Source organism: Rhamphochromis longiceps, linkage group LG2 (assembly GCF_057381845.1).
Source record: "Rhamphochromis longiceps isolate RC_006_pf linkage group LG2, R_longiceps_female_GT1.1, whole genome shotgun sequence".
Lineage (NCBI taxonomy): Eukaryota > Metazoa > Chordata > Actinopteri > Cichliformes > Cichlidae > Rhamphochromis > Rhamphochromis longiceps.
In genome coordinates, this window is record NC_140558.1 from 40402597 (window position 1) to 40421720 (window position 19124).

Here is a 19124-nt window from a genome sequence, read left to right on the forward strand (position 1 = left end):
TGGCTGGGCCATTACCGCCCTGCTGCTGGGGCTTTGTAGCAGGGATTGAGAATCAGCTGGTGTGCACACCACATTGGCTCAGTAGGGGAGAGCATGTGTGAGGGGCAGAGCTGTGGGGATGGAGGTAAAGCAAAAATGGGTGTCAAAGTGGGGAAAACTCTTGAAGGATTTGATCTAATTTATTGTTATGAGGGGCAGGATGACTGCAGCCATCACTTGTAGTCAGGTTTAAGCCAAGTTCAGTGCTGACCTTTACACTGAAACTTCAATATGTGTACCTTAGATAGATCCCTAACACCGCTTTTTCTTTGTGTGTGTTTGATTTTGTTTCCTTTTTAAATTTACAAATAATTCCCGAACAACAAAAGGATGTGCGCCGCCTGTCACTCTATGATAGCTCGGATAGGCTTTATATATATTCCTCTCTGCAACTTATATATGACACATAAGGAACATACAGTCCATGTCGGGATTTCAGTTGTTGTTGAGTAATCTCCTTTCTTTCTCTGTGTTGTTTCTGCTGAGAAGTCCCCCCAGACATCACCATTACAAACTGGCACATGCCCTTTGTCCATCACCAATTGATGAGGGCAATGGAGGAAACATTTTGGAATAAAGGGGGTGTGAAGTTTGCCAACATCAATCTTGTTTCAAATTGAACCGCAAAGTTCCAGCTGAATGAATTGCCTTTCAAATGCAGGACGCCATGGCTACACGCATTCAATCCCAGAGTGAATCTGTTTTGATCCCAAGAGCCATACAAAGGCGCAACACACTGATTGATAAAGCGAACTGAGGGGAGATGAGAGTAAAAGAAAAAAAGAGAGCCAAGTCAATGGGGAAGAGTGTAAAGGGGAAAAGCCGATACAGCCAAGTAAAGGCAGAGAAGATCGAATAAGACAAAAGACAAATAGCAAAAGGGTAAAAAACTATCTGAATGCAAAATAAGATAATTCTACAATTGAGTCCAAGTTGTTCTACAGAGACCAAGTGTTGTATCATACACAATTACTTGGGTGGTTTTAATAGAACACCGAGATTTCTATGATAACACATTTGTTCAGCTCTTTGTGGGGTGGAAACAATTGTCTGATCACAAACTGCAAAATGGTGTCAAAGGTGAAGACGATGGCACGACATCAGTGTCCACAGTTGTAACACATTTTCAACATCCTGCATCCTTCCAAGAGCAAAACAGAATAAAGCACAGCTAGGCTGAAACAATCGGGCTGAATGCTCTTCCCTTTATAGAAGCCACAGAAGCGTATTCCACTCAGAGATGGGCGTAATCTGATTACTTTTTTCAAGTAACGAGTAAAGTAAGGGATTACTATTGCAAAAACGGTAATGAGATTACCGTTACTTTCCCGTAGGAACGCTGCGTTACTGCGTTACTAAAACCGTGATTTTTTTGCGAGAATGTCTCATGACAGTGACGTAAGCGAGTGCGCCGTTCGTGGCAACAGCTGTGTGCAGATCAACAATGGATCATATATCGAGTGCAGAGAGAGTATGAGCGTGCAGCGTTTAAAGCGTGGAAGTACTGACCTTATTTTGAGTTTGATTCCATAAAAAGTGACAAAAACATTAGTGTCCGCTGTGCGTGGGAAGAAAACTTCTTTTTACAGCGAAAAAACCCCTAAACTTCCGAGCAAGCACCGAGTAGCTACGACGTAATGGGAAACTCACAGAGAAACTCGCGGATTCTTCCACTGACCGCGGCACACCTGCACCAGGGTAACCCTCCGCCTACCCCACTCCTGCTTTACAGGTGAAAATAGAGCAACAGGACCGCTGAGTCTTTGACTTTATTTATTGTCTGCTGTGTTTTACTTGCATCTATTTGAAAGACTGAGTGTAAACACACAAAATATTTTATTTTATGTGCTGGAATGTGCAGAAAATAGGTTTAAATGTTAAACTAATTTCTTCCAGTCAGAGAATGTTGCATATAATTAAATTTTTGCTTGATGCATAAAGTTAAAAGATTAAAACTAATAAAACAAGTTTTAAAAACATGCTTTTCCATTTGATTACATTTTGTATGATGGATTATGTAGAAAAAGTAGAATTGGGCTGAAAGATCTATCACTTTATCACCTATTCAGGGTGTAAATCATGTTTTTAAAAAGTAACTAAGTAACTAAGTAATTAATTACTTTTGAAAATAAGTAATCAGTAAAGTAACGGGATAACGTTTTGGGGGAAGTAATCAGTAATTAGTTACTGATTACTTTTTTCAAGTAACTTGACCAACACTGATTCCACTTACAGCAAAAATATGAATTAACACCAAGTCGTTCAATAAATAAACTTTGGATGAAACAGCTGGATTGTGTTGCTGTACAGCCTTAAACCGTTACATTTGTGTACGTTTGATTGACGATGGCTTGAGTTAAAGTTTTCTTTCTTTTTCTTTTTTTCTTGGAGGGGGCATGATTCATTTGAAGGTCTTTTTCTCTATTTATGCTGTATTTATTCTTTGTAATCATACAAAGTTACTGAAACTTGTAACCACAACAATGCATCACTGGAGAGCACTGATTTAACAGGTGCTGTATATTTACATGTATATTTTGGCTGCTGTTAGATTCCCTCATGTTTGATTTTTACACCGTATGCCTTTCAGGATGCAGCCCCAACCGGCATTATTCAAAGCATTAGAATAACTATCTAAAATCCTTCTTTTGCATAACTACATCCTGGTTTAATCGTGACCACATCCATTTAATGGGCTGGTTAAATGGAACTGCTATATTTTCAATATGTGCAATACAACTTTTTTATGTTATTCAACATCCAAAGGCGGAAAAAGAAATGTTAAGTATGACTTAGTCAGTTAAGACCCAGAGTAGTGACTTATGTTTTAAGTTTTCAATCAAGTTGAAAAAACATATTATAATAAATGACAAAGAAAAAATAGCCACTTTAAAAGACTGAAGCCAGGCTTGAAATCCCTCCTGATTATCATTTCCTTTTCTTGGTAAAACTCATTAAACAGTAAGACTCATAAAAGCAGCAGGGGAGATGACAGTCTAGCATTCTCAGTTGTTTTAGAGGCCTCTGAGCGCAATAAGCATCTGAAAATTGGGGGCTGTTAAAGTGATTCTTTTTTTTCTTTTACTGCCAAAGTGTTGTTCTTCAACAATGCAAGTAACAAGCAAGAATCCCAAGAAACGTGGAGATAACAGAAGCCTTTTTTGCACCATTTTCTGAGGGCAGCTCTGCAGGGAAGGCATTTACACCTGCTTGCCTCATCTTTCACGATACACTAGGCCCCCAAAGTGTGCTTGACTTATAAATATCCACATCTTGTGGCAAAGATGGAGGGACCACAAAAAAGCAAAGAAAAAACAACAAGTGTGTGTGCGTGTTATTTAAAAAAAAACAAAAAAAAAAAAAAACAGGGATATTGTCTGGGCAATATCCCAGACAAATGAAGTCGGTTTTCACTAGTGACTTGTTTGTCAAATCAACACAAAGGATTTATGGTCCGTAGCTACAATGAGAGGTTACACTGAGAGTACGAGACCTCAGAAATTAATCTTGCTAGTGCTGGTCACGACACCTGAAACTCCCCCCACCCCCAAAACTCCTTTAAACTTCACCATTCTCAGTTAAACAACTGGACTTGAGATAGACGAAAACTTTACACCAATATAGGTCAAACTTATTCTTTTTTAAGATAAAATATTTCATTTTTAGGCACGCTTATCCTCAGATTGAACTGAATGAAGCATGAAACATGGAGAAGAGGAAAACAAATGAATTACTATCTCATTTTAGTAAAATCCTATCTAGCACCTTTTCTGCAATACGATCTACATCAAAGCCCTTCGCATTGACTTTCAACTTCACTGTAGGGAAGGGAGGGGGGGGTGGAAGATATACAACATTAAACAGCATTTTTCATTCATGAGCAAATCATGTTCTGTTTCAACAATAGAGGAAAAAGAGCTGATTCAGTGAAGCCGCTGCAGGGGTAATTGATAGGGATCCAGCAAAGGTAACTCCCGGGGGAAATGCTGGATCATGAATTCCTACCCTGCCAGCGGGAACAAGGACTATCTATAGACGTTTTTTTTTAATCCCCAGTGGGCGAGAAAGTGGCTTTAATAAAGAATTTAAAAGGACATTTAAAGCTGAATTAAAGCCATGTGTCTGTGAAACTAAAAAAAGGTTAAGTTCTAATTTATTATAAGAATCAATGGGAAACATTTTTTACTGCACTCTCCAAGCGTAGCGCTGATTTACACTTAATATGAACACTTTCTTCCTCAATAACAACTCATTAATCTAATAAACAAAAAAGTAAATAACTGTTAACTGCAAAAAAAAAAAAGGGTTTCACTTCAATTACTTGAACAGCGTTAAAGAGTACATGTTAAAAATTATAGCGCCTGGCAGATATCCCTTCGTGAAAGATGAGAAGGGAGTGGCATGACTGCTAGGCCTATCCCTGTCACTTCATTAAGCTTTGCAATAACTGTTCTTTGCAGCCCACATTCTCCTTCCATCTGTATTATGCTGGTAAATCACCTTGCGGCAGCCAAGGGAAAATTGCTATTTATTTCGCAGTACAAAAAAGAGACGACTCTCGTTTGTAGACCTGGAGGCTATGAGAAAGACGGAGCAAGAAGCTGCTGCCAGGCTGACTAGTGTCCAAACAGATGGTGGGTATAAGAGAAAAGTTGGAGGATTCTGTGTAGTTATATCCACACATGCTGACAGAGCTCCGATTTGACTGTTCTGCGCTTGACAGGACTCTGACTTCTCCCCTCCCACTGTTGCTCGAATTAGAGGGGTGTGCTGCACACACATAAATACACAAACACACATGCACACGCTCGCTGTCAAAGAAGTGGAAAACACTCAAATTGTCATGGGAGGAATACATCAAGTGCCTTCACACACATATACACACACATATTCTTCCATATAAAAACAAACTTGCGCTGCACTGCTTGTGTTGTTCATCAGCAAGTTAGGTAGCCTGGTTGTGTATCTGAGAAACAAACTGGCCGGGACAAGTAAATTCCCAGAGCTTCTTTCACCAAAGCCTTCACGTCTTCCCTGATGGAAGATTGGTCTACTGGACTGGAAAAGGCAAGAACCAAACCAAGCATGGCCGCTCTTGATTCACACATATATGTACAAGCTCGGGTTTGTGCACGTCCACACACACAAAAATAAAAACCACTGATCTGAAACTACTCAGTGGGTACAAACAACAAATACAAAAAGGAGCTACTTGGCATTTTAACTTCCTCATAGACACATAAACACAGTGAAACACAAGCATTGGTATGCATAACTGGCATAGAGATTTGAACTGAGACCAAACAGAAACAGTGGTGGTGGTGTCGAGACAATTACGTTTTAAGTGAGAAAAGACGCCAAAGGAAGCATATGTCTGTTGATTAATTAAGGATGGGGTGGAGAAAGATGACGCCTCCTTACCTTTGCTCTGTGAGGAGAAGCAGAGGGAAAGCTGAGCAAATAGGTCAGGATTCTCAAACTTCTCTTCTTTGACTTTGATCCAGAAGCAATTCTCTGCCATTTCCTGAGGCACTATCTGCAATGACACAAGGATTCCATTATCACCACAATCAGACACCGTCATTCCACCAAGCTGCCACTCAAAAGTTCTTCTCGCTGGAGATGGAGTTTGTGAGTGTTTTTGCTGCGTGCGGCCACACACATGCCCTTGAGTGGCATCTTTAGCATCTGAGTGACAAACAAGAAATAACCAAACAGCAACAGGAGAACGTGAGGGATACATTAATATTTGCATATGACGAGAAACCGCATGAACTTAGCCATGCTAAACTTTACCCGAGTGAACAGACACAAAAACCAACATCGTAGGAATCACACGGCTGCTTAGTAAAGACGAAAATGGAGGCGTGTAAAGGAAGATCAAGACATGAACACATCTAATTACTGTAGTAGTGTATCATCAATATCTATACCATTTGCCTACTTCCGCTGTACACTGTATTAAGTGCTATAATGAGACCATATCTGTGGCTTTTTGTCAAACACTCGAATTTGCACTTGACCCAGTGCAAAGCTGCCAATAACCATCTTCGAAAACACAGTCATTTCACACTGAAAGACGTCTAAGTAAAACACTCATGCAACACAGACCAATCTCCATCTAGCTCTGGTCCATTACTCCCAATGCTGTATAGTAACAGTAATAAGTATAACAGTGTTGCAGAGTCAATCATGAGCTTGTTTTGGTGTCCGGGATAGATAACCTCTGTGCTCTTATTTGCTTCTATTCGACCCACGTATACAAACATAACACACATGTGCCTAAAATAGGTTTGTTTGTTTTGTTTTAATTGCCTATGCGTATAACAGCTGTTTCACAAGAATTACAAATTATTGTAGCAAGAAAAAGAATTTTACCGAAATAAATATGTAAATATAAATAAGGTGGCACGGTGGTTAGCACTGTTGTCGCACAGCAAGAAGGTCCTGAGTTCAATTCCACCATCAGGTCTTTCTGTGTGGAGTTTGCATGTTCTCCCCGTGTTTGCGTGGGTTCCCTCCGGGTACTCCGGCTTCCTCCCACCGTCCAAAGACATGCAGCTTGTGGGGATAGGTTAATTGGATAACCCAAATTGCCACTAGGTGTGAATGTGTGAGTGAATGTGAGTGTGAATGGTTGTCTGTCCCTGTGTGTTGGCCCTGCGACAGACTGGCGACCTGTCCAGGGTGTACCCCGCCTCTCGCCCTATGACAGCTGGGATAGGCTCCAGCGCCCCCCGCGACCCTGAAAAGGATAAGCGGAAGCGAATGGATGGATGGATAAATATGTAAATATTAAAAATGACTTAATGTTAGCTTTCCAAGTGTTTAGAATGTGGAAGCAATTTATAGTTTGCACAATTGCGTGTGACCAATGGGGGGACACACAGCATAGTAGCAATTTTAGGGTTGGTATTTGACTGTCCACAACATGAAAAGCAGAAAAACAGACAGGGATCTCATGAATTTTATCAAAGGGTGGCTATGGCTTTTGTGTGACAGTCATTGACACGCCTGGCCCTTTGAACTCTATTAATAAAAAGGAAGTACTAATCAAAGAACATCGAAATTCCAGAAGTGACTACTTTAATTGCAACTATATTAAGGTTAGGACATGTATATCTGCCAATATACACTATGCAGAGTGCGAGTCTGTGAAGTCACAGATTTCAGGCTCCACTCTTTTTTCTTGTTTTTTTAAACCGACAGAAATAAAAGCAACAGAAAAATACTTAACCAAATACCTAACCAACTAAAAGGTTTCGTCTACATGAAAGTAGCACAACAAAACAGCTTGTGCTTTAGAATTTTTTTCTGCTCCTACTTTGTGCTATTAAGTCAAGGCAATGACATGAATCAATCTAACCACAGTCCATCTCTCTTTTAAGTGAGGTCCTGAATTGCAGGTAAACAAAGCACCAAAGACACTATAAAAGCTTGTGAATTAGTCACATATTTTTTCAAGACCGAATACAAAGGTATTTTGAGGTAAATCGCATAAAATGTTTTTATATATACAGAATATATAAAAAAATAAATAAAGTGTTACCATTTTAAATTGGCTTATTGGGAGCTTATGCTGGTTGCGTAGCCCAAGGCAAACTGGTCAAACCTGTAGCTACTGAAACTAGCTCTTAAAACTTCCATCATCTCTCTGGTAGGAAAGGAGCCTGAACTAATGAGTGATGTTGAGCAATACCAGGTAGATATAGTAGGTATCATCTCAACACATGGCTTAAGGTCTAGAACCAGACTCCTTGAGAGAGCTTGAAAGGGATTCTGGCAAACCATCAGTAACTGAGGAGGGAAAGTGATGCTCTACTCATACTGTGTACAGTGAGGGTGGGACGCCACTGACTTCATAACTCCTAGATGACAGGTCCCTTGGGATGGATGAAATTCACCCCGACTATGTTCTGGCTCTAGATGTTGTGGGATTCTCTTGTTTAATGTTCCTCTGTAGGGTCGCATGGAAATGTGGGCTGCTGGAGAGAAGAGTCTGTCTGTTAGTCGAATCTCATGGAAACGAACAATGAGTACTGGAACGCTGGACCAGGTCTTTATCCTCCTTTGGACATTCAAGGCTACGTGGGAGTTTGCCGAACAAGTCTGTAAGTGCTTTGTGGACTTGGAGAAGGCATTCAACCGTATTCCTTAGGCCAGTGGTTCCCAAACTTTTTTTGCTAGGCCCCCCTTTGTTTTACAAGAAAAATGTTTGTCCGTGATTTAGACAAATCGTGGCAGGATCAGCCTGATGTTATTTGTATCCCGCTGCAACTTTACTGTATAAGAGCAAACATCTCCAAAATGTCAGGAGTAGTTAGTCATTACAACAAGTGTTTGTAAAGTAAAAATCAAGAACGTGGGATCCTGTTTGTCCGTGATTTGGAGAACCCAGCGCTGCTCCCGACGAAGGGAAAACCAATCCTGCAGGGAGACCTACCTTGGTACTTGTGCAGGTGAAGCCAAAGGGAAGATTTGCTTCACCGTATTTTCTAGTCTTTGGCTTAGAATGAAGTTGGTTTGGAAACATATTCAGCGATGCTTCATCTCCTGCTTTGCGTTTCTGTGGGCGCCCCGTGCTAGCAGTGTCCAAGCGTTTAGTTTTGGTTTCCCCCCCCCCCCAGAATGGCCCCACACTTTGGGAAGGTCTGCCTAGGGGATCCTGTTTGGACTGGTTCAGGATACTGGTCCTCTATCCAGTCCCTGTGCAGCAGTAGTGAGAGCTGTACAGGACTTTGACTGATAAATTTTCTACTGGCATTTTCTGCCCCTCAGACTCGAATAAGTAAACGAAGATGGATGGATGGATGGATGGTAGCTGCTCAACATCTTCTTAAAACTATAAGAGTCACATTTTCTCATTTGTACGATACTTTTGTTGGACATGTATCGTCTAATAGAGGGAAGGTTTGAAATTATGAAACAATGTCCTTCCCCTTTCTTTTTTATACAACCAAATCATTCCTAGTACTCCTATACTTCTGCCTGCTGCACACAGCGAAGACAGACGACTCATGTCCCACTTAATCGACACAAGAGACACAGATTGTTTTTCCTCAGGTGGTTATGAATTTCATTTGCATCACAAAACTACATTTCCTGTGGAGGCAAGGTTAATGCTGCTGCACATTAACCTGTTTCTGTACACTTCAGAGACAACGGTCATTTGTGCTACACCGCATGCACACAAGTCATATAACACAACTGAACCACATAGATATTTCACAGGAAAATGACTAATCACATTTAAAATATCAAGGCAAAAACAAACACACAGGAATGCCTTCTATTAAGAAACAAACTGCTGTTTCCCCGACTGTTTACACAATGGGTATGACATCCCATTATTATTAATCTTACTTACCGTTCAGGAACCTCCTACACAGAGTCAAACATTAGCATATTTGCCATTTTAAAGAATTCTCAAGGTGACCAATAATTCAAACCCAGAACACCACCTCAGTGCTTTTTAGTGCAGTGCAATCACTGTTGACTTGCATTTTCACATTGTCGCTTTATGCCTTTGGTGGCATGTGGTTGGATAAATAATTGGGATAAGACAGAAAAATGTGCATGACCTGTTTAAGCACTGTAAAATAATAAGCACACGGATAGATACTGTCGACAGCCTTCATAATTATTTTTTAAGTGGCTTGATTCTACAAAATCATTGCACTTCTAGCATTATGTGAAGTAAACTAGTCTGATATTTTGTTTGCAGTCAGTAATTTCAGAATAAAACACAAGGTCACATAAGTATCAGTAAAGAACCATTAAAATAATCCTGAGAACTCCTGGGGCAACGGATAAATTATCTATGGCAAAATACAATGCAAATCAAGAGAATGTCCTATTGAAATTATATTCAAATGTGATGGAAAATTACACAACAAAGTCTCCATTCAATTATGCTAAGAATGTGCAAATCCAAGGACATTTGAGTGAAAACTGTTTACTGTTAAATCCTTTGAAATGGGTGCTGAGTATGGAGCACTTTGGCCTATGGCTGAACGAATGTTTGACTAGATTAGAAACAGATTTAAAGAGAGGTTTCTTTTAGTTTGAACCTTCAACTTTACACTTTATCACTCTGCAAACCTACCTACAAAATATACAATCAATCAGCTTCTAATGCCAGTCCAAATTGTTTGAAAAAAATGCTTGTAAATAATGTGCAAATTAGGTAATGGAAAAAAAATGGAAGTGTAACATTGCATCTGCACCAGTGTGTGAATGTGTGTGTGAATGGGTGGATGACTGGATATGTAAAGCGCTTTGGGGTCCTTGGGGACTAGTAAAGCGCTATATAAATGTGCATGTGTGTTTGTGCTATATAAATACAGGCCATTTACCATCTGTACACTGTTAAGTAACTAATACTATAAGTGAACATAAGATTATCTACTGCAGCCAATGACTGCTCAGACTGCTATACCTTGGTCCAGTTGACCCTCTTCATGACAGTTTCAGGCTTGTAGGTCTTCTTGGGCTCCAGTCCATAAGGCAGCTTAACAACAGGAAATCCAGGAGGTGGTGGAGGTCCTGGTGGGCCTCCAAACGGGGGTGGAGGCCCAAAACCAGGTGGTGGCGGGGGAGGGGGTGGTCCACCACCTGGCGGTGGAGGAGGTGGTGGTGGCGGAATGCCAGCATGGCCAGGGACAGGTGGAGGAGGTGGAGGAGGTGGAGGAACACCACCAGGTGGGGGAGGAGGAGGTGGAGGTGGTGGTGGAACTCCAGCACCTCCTGGAAGTGGTGGAGGTGGTGCTCCAGTTGCAGTAAGGCCTGTAGCAATCTGCAAATACAGAACACAGATGTCAACAATGGCCCACATATGCATGTAAACTCCCTTTGATTTGATTGAAACTGATGTTCCTAATACAAAAAGCTACAAGGACAGTAAAGAGGCCTCCGTGTCCTATGTGTGCAAACCACTAATCTTGCTTTTACTGATTACCTGCTCTACAAACTCAGCCACATCTACCTCCTTTAATGGAATGCATCCGTTTTATATCCTTGAAACTTGCCACTAAAGTCAAGAATTATAAGGTCAAGTGGGAGCAAATTCACTAGACATATAAAGGTCTGTGAATTTTCTTATGTCTAACTGGCATATCTCTGGAAATTAGCGAAGTTAACTTTTGCTATCAGCCCTGTAAGGATCGTTTCCTTTGCACGCCACTCCATATATGTCATTCCTTCAAAGCATTTTCAGGCCCCTTTTATGATGTCTACATTTCTACACTGGTATGTTTCAGCCTAATTTTATAATGGATTTTTCTCTCATCAATCAATACTAGACAATATTTCAGCAACAAAGTAACAACAGTTGTCTTTTATAGATTATGTTTCAAATATATAAATATTCCATTTGCAGATTCTTCAGTTAGAATTTGGTTAACATTCTGGTGGCAGAAATAAGAACCTTAAGTCTTTGAGCTTTTTAGAGTTTCTCCTTTTCTCTATGGCAATAATGCTCAGGCACAACTAGGTATGATAGGGGGTGTCAAAGAACAGCAATGTTCATGTCTCTCTAGAGTTGCACTATTATAGTTAAATGCAGCTATAGTTAAATTTGTGTTTAGCTTTAGCAGAGCATTTGCTTCTCATTTTGTGATAATTATTCAGGTAGTGGCAAACTTCCAGTGGACTGTCATGTGCCTTTTAGCATCCATCTGGCCGCTCTTCCATAAATGCCTGATTGGTGGAGTGCTGTACCAGTGTCTCCAAAAGATGGATCTCAACAGCAACCACAAAGTTCTAAGTTACATGTCTAACAACAACAATTTATCCACGATTAATCAGCTTGGCTGGGCTGTCAGACCTAGAAAGACTGTGTCGGTGGTTCATTCATTTGAGAATGACGGTAGCTAGTAGCTACCATGTTCTTGGACAATTTTACTAACACACAAAATGTCTTGCATCGTTATACCTTTCTTTCTGTGCATAGTCTGTGCATAGTCTCGAACCCTATATCCTTTATGCCTTGGTTTTCAGTCTGTGACCATTATCTATGAGGCCTCATACAGAAAGATTCCAGGTGTTCTTATTTTGAAAGCTCACTTGCTGGTAACCAGCTAGCAGGACACTGACAATCGTGTCGCATTGGACAGTTACACCTCCACTGTCTTGGACTACATCTGTTTCTGTGTGGACAATGTAACAACTTGGAAACGATTCCGTGTGTTCCCTAATAATCCACCCTGGATGACACACGGAGTTCAACAACTTATTCGAACAAGGAACAACGCTTTCAAATCCGGGGACCAGGAGGCATACAGTGCTGCCAGGGCCAACCTGAGAAGAGGCATCAAGACTGCCAAGCAGCAGCACAGGAGGCGTATCGAGGCCAGGTTTGAGAACAACACAAACCCAAGGCAGGTCTGGGAGGGCATCAGGACTATCACGGACTACAAAAGAAGAACACCATCACCCTCAGCCGACAGTTCTACTCTGGCTGAGGATCTAAATCTCTTTTATGCCCGTTTTGACAGGGAGAACACCGACCCTGTCCTGTCCCCTCTCCCCTCAACCGATCCTGCTCCGGTCCTGAGCACTCATGAGCTGAGGCGTGTGTTCCGGAGCATTAACACCAGGAAGGCGGCCGGGCCGGATGGAGTGCTGGGCCGGGTGCTAAAAGACTGTGCTGCGGACCTGGCGGACGTCTTCACCTCTATATATAACACCTCGTTGTCCTGTTCACTGGTACCATCCTGTTTCAAAGCAGCAACCATCGTTCCCATCCCAAAACAGTCAAATGTCACATGTCTGAACGATTTCAGACCTGTGGCACTCACCCCCATTCCCGCCAAATGCCTGGAGAGACTGGTCATTAAACACATCAGAGCTGCTTTTCCACCATCCCTGGACTCGCACCAGTTTGCATACAGGGAGAACCGGTCAACCGAGGATGCGATCGCCACAGTGCTGCACACATTACTGAAGCACTTGGAACACAGGAACACCTATGCACGGCTCCTCTTTGTAGACTACAGCTCGGCTTTTAATACCATCCGGCCATACAAACTCCGTCCCAAACTCCACCAACTGGGACTTAACTCCTCTCTGTGCAACTGGATTGTGGACTTCCTCACTAACCGTAGACAGAGTGTCAGAGTGGGTAAGAACACCTCTTCCACCCTTGTGGTCAACACCGGTGCCCCTCAGGGGTGTGTTCTGAGCCCTCTGCTATACACTCTCTTCACCCATGACTGTATTTCCTCCTGCGCGTCCAATCTCATTGTTAAGTTTGCAGATGACACTACAGTGCTCGGACTTATATCCAACAATGATGAGACAAACTATAGGACAGAGGTGCAACAACTAGAGTCATGGTGCCACGACAATAACTTGGTCTTAAACACCAAAAAGACCAAGGAGATCATTGTAGATTTCCGGAAGAGGGGCCATAACAACCATCTGCCTCTCTTCATTGGCAGTGAGGCGGTGGAGAGGGTGAGCAGTTTTAAATTCTTGGGGGTAACTGTGACCGAGGACCTGTCCTGGGGCAACCATATCACCTCAGTTGTACGGAAGGCCCAACAGCGCCTCTACTACCTGAGGAGACTGCGGAGCGCACACATTCCCAGATCTCTGATGTTGAACTTCTACAACTGTGCCATCAGCAGCGTTCTGACGTATGGATTTCTAGTGTGGTTCCCCAGCTGCACCAAGGCCGATCAGCAAGCACTCCAGCGGGTGGTGAAAGAAGCTGGCAGAATTATTGGAACAAGTCTGCCAGAGATCAGTAACATCTTCCCCACTCGCTGTCTGAGGAGGGTGCACAGTATCCTGCGGGACCAACATCACCCTGCGCACCACCTTTTCCATCTGCTGCCCTCAGGGAGAAGGTACAGGTCTATACAGGCCAGAACATCCAGACTGGCCAACAGCCTGTATCCACAGGCTGTGAGGCTCCTGAACTCTCTGCCCCCCTCTCACGGACAATAACCATATCCAACTTCTTAATAGCAATGAACTGGTCTGCATTGGTGCATCATATCTTTATTCTCTTCCCCCTCCTGCCCCCCCCCCCCCCTTTCTTAAATAGATAACTATCATATCTGATATCATATCTCACAGTACAATAATATTGAATGGGTTGCATTGTTGTATTTTGTCATGTTTCTCAGGTCTTTGTCTGAATTTCTACGAACATTATTGCTAAGGATTGTCTTATTGCATTGGAGTCACACTGGGTTAAATATGTACACTTGGGTTTTAAGGGGTATTTATTATTTTCTTCTTTTTTTGGGGTTGTATGGAAGCCCCAAACGCAATTTCATTGTTCTTGACAATGACAATAAATAAATAAATACTAAATACTAAATACTAATACTAGTCCCAGTCCTTCCCAACTCCCAACTCAATACCGCTACTCCCCAAAACGTCTCTTGTCTTATATTTGGATGTACTCCAACTAAACTGTCTTGGACTGCTACTGATGATCTACTGCAAGATAAAGGGGTACTCCAAAAGGAACCTGCTGCATGTGGATAACTGAGCCGAGAAGGACTGAAGTGCAGAGGGAGGCCTTATGTGTTTGGAAAACCGTCCTCTCATTGGAGATAATTAATAATAAAGTTTATATTTGTAAATTGTAAGTTTTTATTCCAGCCTAATAAATCAACAAAACACCAAAAATCTGTAATTGCTTGATATATACCAAAAATAAATAATGCAAATACAGTAAGTACACCCTAGCTCTGACAGGGTTTGATTTTCAGAGCTGATTGGATGTCTGCTCTTACCAAATAGGATTTCCTCTTGCACTTTTCATTTCTAAAACCAATTCCGTACTATTTAAATTTCCCCTACTCACTTGATTGTGTGCTTAAAATGCAATTGGCTTCATATTTAAAGACATTACATATTGTTTCATTACATAATAGCATTGGCGGATTGTTTATTAGAGACGGAATTAAAAAGGTGTTCTGCCTGGAGTTTTTTTTTTCACAGATTGCCCAGAGCCTCTCAGTAAAATCTACATCCAATGATTACATGTCTGTCAATCTCAAACCCTCTGTGGCCCGTTTTCTCTTTTAAGATTAATATGAGAGAATGGAAGCAAATTAGCTGCTAAATTAGAGTGCCGTTGTTTCCATACTGAGGGGCCCTCCGAGTATCTCTCTCTCTATCCACCTCCCTGTTCTACCCTGTAATAATAAGCCCAGTGTTCCATGGAACTCTTGGGATCCCAAACCACTGCCGCCGGCATATTCTTCCTCAGGTATCAAAATAAACACTTTCAAAATGTTGTACAGCGAATAAACGTTTGTACGTCTTTTACCTTAAAGGAAATAAGGTGATTCTTGTGTTGCAATTATCAAGGTCACACATGATTTGCATGCAGTGTATACAAAATATACAAACCCAAAGTATATATATGTGAACTAGTAAATAGAGGTCTATGTTATATGTGCAAAAACCATGATTACTTACTAAAATACAATTTAAATTCACTTTTACTTCAGATCTAATATGTGTATTTGGCAGCATATTTTATTAAAATATATTGTGCTGGCAAGTGATCCTTTTTTTATTGATGTTACTCTACCAGAGCCCATCTGGAGCTCTGTGTAAAGTAGACAACCAATCTAATACAAAATCTAACCCACCCAAATGGATTCATACTCTTCTGAACTCAAAGGGGAAGTCAGCGTGACAGGTAATTAACTCTGAATGCTATGTGATTAAATCTTTGCCCAATCTCATCTCTGATAAAGAAATTCAATCACAAGTGTTTACTTATGAAAATTACATTAAACAAGCAAGCAATGTGTGCGGCTGAAAGCAGCTATAGAGATTCTCAACGTTCAGTTGATATATTCTCTCGCTCTTCCACACATGCAGTATACAGAGCACATTATTTGTTGCTGATTAGTAAAGTCAAGAGGCAATAATTCATTTATATCAAAAGAAAAAAAAAAGTATTTTTGTGAACTTTTTTTGTGAAGTTCACAAAAGTTCTATGTAATATGTGCTATATAATACAAAGGGCAAGCATGCTGAGAGAAAATATGAGACAAAAGATCAGTCCAACAATCCAAAAACAGATTTAAAGCACCACAAATCAATGACATTAAAACGCACTTGGATTTTTCGGGGATTAAATGTGAGATTATGTCAAGGGCCACACATGCAACGGGGACACCCACCTTGGCTTCAGATTCCCTGATGAGTCTCTGAGCCTCTTTGAGCTTGTCATTTTCAATAGTTAACTGTGCAGATACAACACACACGCACATACACACACCACAGATACACATGGGAACACATACATTACAAGAGGCACAGAGGGCAACAAAGAGGCACAAATGGGGGTGGGTTAGATTGACAGGGAACAGGAAGACTAGTACAATAGAGCAGGTACAGTACTCACGCCAAACACAATCAAGCCAGAGAAACAACAAGGACGTCCTTCACACAGTTAATGACAATGGCAGTACAGTGTTATATTCCCATTTTGTCTGAACAAGCTATTTGATGTGCAAAAGGCAAAGTAGAGTGTACTGTACTTTTACACTGAAAACAACATCTAATCTTTCTTCAAAAGAACGCCGGCGCGGAGCAATGACTGCATGAAAGGAACAAGGCGCAGCATCACTGACAGTTGGTGTACCTTCAAAAACCTAATTCTATTTCCATTTTTTCTCATTCTGGCATCACAAAATAGATTTCAACCCAGAACTCTTAGATGTGTGATGGGCATTGATTTTACTGCGCAGCCTTTGTTTTAGAAATGTACCGATTTTGCTTTGATATTTCACTCCGGGCAACTTTGCCAAAAGAAAGAAGATAGGAATATATTCCAAAGTAACAACAATTTTGTGTTTTTATGGAGTTATTCCCACAGAACATTCCTTACTATGAACTGTAGAAAACTAAATATTGAATGTGTGTAATGGAAGAGAAGATGGAAACTTTTCAGCTGCGTGTCTTAAGAAGAGTTTTTTATTTTGAAAGAATTTTGTATAATGGTAGTGAAGTGCAATATTCAAAGCAAAGAGAAATGCTACTTTATAGTTCAACCTCAGGGATTAAAAGTTCAAAGCTATGAGATATCTAAGTTTTAAATGGTAAATAAATGGTAAATGGCCTGTATTTATATAGCGCTTTACTAGTCCCCAAGGACCCCAAAGCGCTTTTAAAGAGCAAGATTTTCAGCAGGTATCATTTCCCCTGCTTTCTGAGAAAACCAGATAGTTAGAATAAAAGCATGTGTAAGAATGTAATGATGTATGACAGATGTGAATATTCTAAATTTAACTGTGTATGCTGGGGTAAACGCAAAGGCACACATATTTACTACACTGAAACTTCTGCAGGCATTATCAGTTTAGAAGAATTCTTTAATCAGTCAAGGTAGACAGCAGTTTGGCAGTAAAAGGCAGAGAAAGTAGTCTACTGCACCTCCAGTTGCTCTCGGGGCCATGCTGGGTCAGCTACAAGATCCCCAGGTTGTTAAAACCTATTAATGGGATGGCACTGAGTTTTCCAGTCTACCACTGCAGTGCTACATTATTCATCAAATCCGGAGCCAATTCAGTGAATATCTTCCCTTTTGCCTTGAATGGATCCATGCTAAGGTTTGGGGAAAAGGTGGATGGATTGCACTTTGTTGTGATTTCGAAGTCCTTCTCCTAATGTTTACAAGGAGAATTTCCACTCAACTCAATTGGGAGATAATCACACAGACACATCAAACAGGCTGCTTGTTACAATGCCAAAGTTTCTGAAGAAACACTCTCATTAAATGTGCTGGTTCACAAACAAGGTGAAGAGAAGCAACTCAGGCATGCGTGAGTTTTAATATCTGACAAGAATTCAGTGTAGGAGATGAAAGGTTAGCGTTAGCTCCCACTTCATTCATATTCAGTAAAACGGCAGTAATCGCACAGCTGCTTTGATGGGCAAGCTGAATGCGTGTCCTCACACCGATTTAAAGGCTCTGCGCACTCACAGTTAATGACTTTTCTACGGCACTAGTATCGTGTCAAACACGGAAAAGGAAAAAAACATTCTTACAGACCGGTCTTCCTGAAGTAACAGAATCTCATCTGTCTGAGAGGATTACATCGTTGTTTGAGTTCTTACTACAGACCCAGTATTTTTTGTAATTTTCTGACAAAAGGTATAGCAAGTGCAGTCTTCTCTTACAAATACGATACGGTATATAGCGTAGTTACGTTAGGCTGAATTGGGAATAATCTAAAGTTCTTACAGCAACACTCTGGTAATTTGTGCCAAACAAATGACATGTTTCCCTGTCGAGGTTAATGTCTCTGCAGCTCTCCAGCAGTAGCTGTTCTTTGAAGGAGCATTCAGACAAACAGAGAAAGAGAGAGTTTGACTCTCCGGGGCATCTCTGCTGTACGCTACGTGCCATAGCCAGCTAGTCTTCAAAAGACACAGACCTGCTATGGGAAGATGAGGGAAAGGTGTGTTATAGTGCAGAAAAAAGATTGTTAAAAGCTCCAACGAGGGAATTAGGGCAGGTAAAGGTAGCACAACCTGATGTACACAAAGACTGAGCAAGGCAAAGAAAGAACAAGGCTGAGCAGGGGAGGTGGCGATTATGGACTGATTAAAATGGGCTTGCAGTGCTTAGGAAAGGAGTGATGAGTGATGAACTAGTTTGGGAACAATGAAAAGCCAAAACAAATTCAGCCTGTTTGAGGTACCTGTTATATGACCAAACCCATGAACAAGCAGCACGGATTTATAGATGCTCAGTGGATACAGGAGCAGAAGAGATTTGTCCTTTTCGATGTCACAGGTAAAAACACGTCCTGTTATTGATCAGACACTTAGTAAATACTAAGGTATGCAGATGTTTACTGCAGTACGCTCTCTATGGTAAGCTTTGACTTATCAGGACATAATAAAGGATTACATATTCCTTACAAGGTCTTAAAATTAAGTAAATACAACCTGAAATAAACAGCAACTGTCTCATTATTATTAAAATTAAGCCAAAATGTAGAAGTCATGTGTGAGAAACAAAGCAAACCCTATAATTCAAAGGCATGTAGAACTCCTCTTAGCAGCAATAACTCCCAAATGTCTTTAATCAGTCGTTTTCT

At 41.0% G+C, this 19124-nt stretch overlaps 1 protein-coding gene across 8 annotated transcripts in view; it reads right to left on the reverse strand.

Annotated features, from left to right (window-relative positions):
* The window catches only part of diaph2 (diaphanous-related formin 2), a 378860-nt gene that overhangs the window by 223201 nt on the left and 136535 nt on the right, over positions 1–19124 (reverse strand). For all 8 annotated transcript variants that reach the window (XM_085428909.1, XM_085428893.1, XM_085428885.1 and 5 more), the window contains 2 exons: positions 10478–10834; positions 5461–5575 (listed from right to left, as the gene is read on the reverse strand). In XM_085428909.1, the coding sequence (XP_085285035.1) occupies positions 5461–5575; positions 10478–10834 (472 nt within the window). The remainder of the gene's footprint in view (positions 1–5460; positions 5576–10477; positions 10835–19124) is intronic.